The sequence below is a fragment of the Bidens hawaiensis genome, unplaced genomic scaffold, assembly GCF_021521415.1.
Source record: "Bidens hawaiensis isolate Kalapana, Puna unplaced genomic scaffold, B.hawaiensis_p1.1 tig00014333_1, whole genome shotgun sequence".
Classification (NCBI taxonomy): domain Eukaryota; kingdom Viridiplantae; phylum Streptophyta; class Magnoliopsida; order Asterales; family Asteraceae; genus Bidens; species Bidens hawaiensis.
In genome coordinates this window covers 448,586-453,753 of record NW_027492231.1, presented here as the reverse complement: position 1 = coordinate 453,753, position 5,168 = coordinate 448,586, and the positions used below count along the sequence as shown (strand labels likewise).

General features: G+C 38.6%; 1 protein-coding gene across 1 annotated transcript; it reads right to left on the bottom strand.

The window, feature by feature from the left end:
- Positions 1–243: 243 nt before the first annotated feature.
- LOC143546321 (WRKY DNA-binding transcription factor 70-like) lies at positions 244–2,252 on the bottom strand. The gene is made up of 3 exons (XM_077038014.1): positions 1,856–2,252; positions 1,416–1,517; positions 244–1,215 (listed from the first exon to the last, which is right to left on the bottom strand). Exons 1-3 carry the CDS (start codon positions 2,173–2,175, stop codon positions 714–716), a joined length of 924 nt encoding a protein of 307 aa, XP_076894129.1. The 5' UTR covers positions 2,176–2,252; the 3' UTR covers positions 244–713.
- Positions 2,253–5,168: the final 2,916 nt, after the last annotated feature.

Genomic DNA, 5,168 nt, shown 5'->3' with positions numbered 1-5,168 from the left:
GGCCAGGGGCTCCAACGGGGGCTCCAACACCCCCTTATCCAGTTTCTCTCTCTGCCACACGTCATAATATTATTGGCTGGAGCCCCCACTCGCGCCCCCATTAGAGCCCCCCACACCCCTCAGCCTAACATAAACTGATAAAAAACGGTATCATCAAGCATAAAATATATGATAAAGAGGATTCACTGTCGGCATTGTTAACATTAATAATAGATTATATATATAATTTTTGAAAAGAAAGGATCGATGATTTATTACATGATTATTATACATTGTGCATTTGGTGTTGTACACCTCTAACAAGCCTATTCTTGAGGTCACAATATAACTAAAATGCACCTTATACAATAAAACTAAAGGAAATGTCACACTAATCACAATTACATGTATTTACAAAACTTTTGCAATATGATTACTTCTAGACAAGTGATGAGAGACTATAACTCGAACGACATAATCATATATGGATCGATAGGAATGCAGAAGAAGGGTGAATAAGCAGTTGATCGACCACGATACGGTGTGTGGACTAATCTCTATGGCTTTAGTGACTTTAGTGGTGTTGATAACTCAAAAGGGAAGTTGGGTTAATCTTTAAAGTTTGGTTCTTTAAACCAAGATAACCAAATCCGGAACTGATTTGCTATGATGGCATTTACCTTTTGCATTACAAGGTGTACTTTACCATATATGCGACTAATATATTATATGACCTATGAAAACACTCCATCAAATAGAATATCACTAATTAGCAAATCACCATTGTTGAGAAAATCCATATTAAAATAGGCATTTGAGCTAGTGGATGCACAAGAATCTTCATGGTCAAACCTCATGAATGATCCATCTTCATGACATGATCCTAAATCACCCCTCAATACCTCATTCCACCTTAAAGCTGAGGATGAATGGTCATCATTGCCTGATGAAATGTTGTCGGAGACATCCGTACTTTGATCCTTGGACTCAACTGCCTCTTGTTTTACAGTGGGTTCAATGTGAATAGTTGAGGGGCTGTTGGGAAAAAGGTTATGGTTTTTGGAAGCTTCAAAGTCAAGAACAACTTCACGGTGTGTGAGTGTATGATCTGGTGGAGGGCAAGTGTGATGACCAAAATATGTGATGTGGAACATGTTTGATTCATCTTCTTGTTTCTGAACCTGTTTGACTGCTTTGCACCCATGGAAATGTTTGTGTGTGCACCTAAAGTAGCACCTACAACACACAAAATAAATTATCACTATTTGAAAAAATCACAAAAAATATAAACTTTAATTTAGAAAAAAATAAGTGTAAACGATGTTTCTAAACAAACCCATTTTTTGAATATTCGGGCTAACATCGATATATACAAGATCAAACAGATCTTGATCATATCATCGTCACAAGCCCGATAGAGTTTTTGATAAAATTACCTTGGGAATTTGGAGTTGAGGATCTCCTTTTGTCCATATTTCCTCCATGCATAACCATCTTCAATTGTACTACTAATTGTGACCCTAGAATCAACTGTCCTTCTGCAAAAGTTTAATCAAGCAAAAGAAAAAAAAACATCACTAAGTTGTACGATGTACTAAATCAATATAATACCCTAGACAATATATCTAGTAAAAATATTGTTTTCCTAGTTGGTTAATAAAGACATTGTATTGCTAAATGTCATAGATCTTGTGTAGGATCTTTCAAAAACATTTAAGATTTTCACATGTGCAACAAAAACATGTACTTATATTTTCTTTATAGCTTTTTTTCACCTATAGGTAAAAAAAACTTATTCAACACCTTAATAACATCAGCCCAAATACATTTTGGTAACATATACGAATGTAACGTATATTATATATGTTATATGTACCTTCTTTTGTAACAACCTCTTCGTTCCTTAACAATCGGCACCGGTCTCTTCCCGGTGAGAACGTCCAGTATGTGGTTAACCAGAGAACCCAAACCCGTACCCGTACCCGGACTCGCTGGAGCCGCACAAATCTCAGCCGAATCGGAAGAATTCAACATCGATAGACCACCGGAGAAAGATTCGAGTATCTCGGTCAGTAGATCTTTAACCGGAACCGACCCGTCAACATTAACTTTCCTGCGAAGTAGTTTCTGCAGTCTGGTTGCAGAATCTCTTCCCTTAATTAGGGTTTCAATCAATCTCTCCTTGTTTTCTTCCATTTCTGATAATATTATTATTATAGGATTGAGTGTAAAGTGATACTAACTGACAGCTAGCTAGCTGCTTTATATATGCATATTAAATATAAATAATAAAGTGATACTAACTGACAGCTAGCTAGCTGCTTTATATATGCATATAAATATAAATAATAATATAAAGAAATTAGTGTGCAACCTAGAGAGAGAAAGTGTGTAACCTAGAGAGAGAAAGTGAGGTGGTAAACATGAAGGAGCTAGGAAGTATCTTATTAATCTCCACGAAATTTCAAGGTAAAGGTAAAAGTCTAGAACACTAGTATCATGACGTCATGTTAAAACACCATGACGTCATCTTGGTGCCTGATTTTTGCTCTTTGTTTTATCCAAGAAAGTGGGTATTGTACGGATGGGTTACCATAAAAGATCCGGCCCACGTTTAGTTGTGGCAGTTTTGGAAATAACAAGAAATTCGTGTCTGACAATTTAACTGTTTTCTTTTTGGGTACAATATTGATACATGCAATGACAAGATGGTTGGACCCATTCATTTAACTTGCATTCAAGTTTCTATCTACCATTTTTCTTTTCTCACGTTTTGTCTTTATTTGCAGCAATACTTAAACTAGCTCACAATCAATAATATTAATTTATTATATAAATTATATAATCATACCAAGGAAAATTTTAAAACTATAATTATATGATAAGTAATTATAAATATTTGAGCATTGTTTTGGATGAGTTTTAAGATCGGGCATCGACTAATCAAATTAAGTAACTTTTTTATATACATTAAAAATTACCCTTTTTATATTAAAGACATGTGGACGCTTACTTGTTCCTTGTCTATATATATCATTTCACTTTTGTTCCATTGGCTGAGGGGTGTGGAGCGCTAGAAAGGGCGCAAGAGGCCAGCCGCTCGCGCCCCGGGGCGCGAGCACCACACCACCGAGGCGCGAGAGGGGCGCGAGAGGGGCGCGAGCGCGGAAAAAGAGGCAGGCGCAAGGGGGTTAGCGGGATCTGTGGGGCGTAAATGGGCTTGGGAATGGTGAAAAGAGCCGTTGGAATGGTGAAAATGAGCCGTTGGCTCTTTATTTAATAAAAAAAAAATTTTTTTACTATATATATATCTATATCAAATACAAACCAACAACAATATAAAACATACAATTTTCTCTCAATTAAACCTATATCAAACCCAAACCAACACCAATATCACATACCAATATCACATACCAATATCACATGGCTGGAAATTGGTACCCAAACCTAGATTCAGATTACAGTTACGACGATTTATGGTCGGCACCGGACCAAGCGATGTTTTATTCGGGGTCGCAACAACCATCCGGCTTTCAAGCATCCAACATACAACCGTCTCCTAACTTTGTAGTTCCGGAGACACAAGAACCAGAAGGTGAAGCTGCGGGACAAAGAAGACGCGTCCACCGGAAAAAACAAGTTGCAACGGACGGGTCGGGTTCGGCTTCGACCGGAAGGACGAAACGGAAAATCACTCCGTGGTCATCGGATGAGAAGGAAGCCCTGTGTCGGGCTTGGATAGTCAGCTCTGAGGATCGGCGTTGCGGTAATTGTTTTAACGTTTTTAAAAATGATTTTTAATAAAAAAGTTAAATAAAAAAGTTAAATGACTTACAAATTTATTTATGCATTTTGCAGCGGACTACCAAAAGAGCAAGGTCTTTTGGACAAAGGTTAGGGAGACGTTCTATTCGCTCGTTGGGAGTCGCGAGCGGAACGCCGATATGATTTCGGGTCGGTGGACCGAAATCAGAAAATTTGTCGGCTTGTTTACTAATCTGTTCAACAGGAACGCCGGTCGTATGAGACCAAGTGGCAGTGACGATTTGGCGGTTTATAATTTCACTGTCGAAGAGTGGAAGCAGGAGTGCCTGCGGAGGTATGGGACGGTGAAGACGTGGGACGATGTAAAGGTGTGGGAGAGGTTGAGAAGGTGTTCTAAGTGGGTTGAGCTGGTGGCGCCGGACGTTGATGCGGAAGTAGGGCCGAAACGGACTAAAACTAGTTCGTCTGGAGCGTACAGCACTTCCGCCGGGTCGGATTGCCGGGTTGGATTCGACCTAAACGTTGCGGGGGAGGAAACGTCTTCACCGCCGAGGAGGCGGCCATTGGGAAGGGACGCCAGGGGCAAAAAACCGGCTGAGGGGGAAGCCGTAAACATCAACGATCTTGTTGAATCCCTCAATAAATTCAACAAAACCATGGAGGTGGTCTCTAATGACAAAAAGGAAAAAAAAAGAATGAGAGATTTGGAATTCCTTACAAGAGACTTCAGTAACCTAAATCCGGTCGACCAAATGCTGATGGAAAAACAAAAGGAACGTATCCGGAAGAGGTTGATCGAAGAAGACCAAGCCGAAGAATAAGAATAATGTTTTTTTTTAGTACTTTAATTTTTTTTTAGATATTAATGTGTTTTTTTAATTAATGTGTGTTTTTTTAAATAATTTTTGAGTTTTTTTAATAATACGTTTTTTAATACATTTATAAAAAAATAAAAAAAAAAACCGCTCGCGCCCCTCTCGCGCCCCTCCACACCATGTCCCGGGGCGCGAGCACCACTACCAACACCCATCTTATCAAGTTTCTCTCTCTGCCACACGTCACAATATTATTGGTTGGCGCCCCCACTCGCGCCCCCTCTCGCGCCCCCCACACCCCTCAGCCTTAGCTGTAACCTATCAAAACAATATGATTTGATTTTTTACATATTCATTCGTTGTCTGTGGTCTAACACCCTAGCTAATATTATATGATTATAATAATAGCTTGTTCCTTAACCTAGTTAATTTCTAAGTAATTTTATATAATCACGTTTAACTGTTGATCATTCCATGAACTATAGCATTCTTTCAGTTACTGTAAATACAAATAAATAAATATTATTGTTTCTTTATATGTATTTGATTAACGAGTTAGCAAACTCCCGGTTAAACTAACTAGACAGAGACCATCGTGTGTTAAAA

Bases quoted from the DNA above. Each gene is read 5' to 3' on its own strand.
- LOC143546321 (XM_077038014.1), bottom strand. From the start codon at position 2,175: ATGGAAGAAAACAAGGAGAGATTGATTGAAACCCTAATTAAGGGAAGA. The intron at 1,518-1,855 runs GTACATATAACA...AAACTTTTGCAG, and splicing joins AGAGGTTGTTACAAAAGAAG to AAGGACAGTTGATTCTAGGG. The intron at 1,216-1,415 runs GTAATTTTATCA...TGTGTGTTGTAG, and splicing joins CTCAACTCCAAATTCCCAAG to GTGCTACTTTAGGTGCACAC.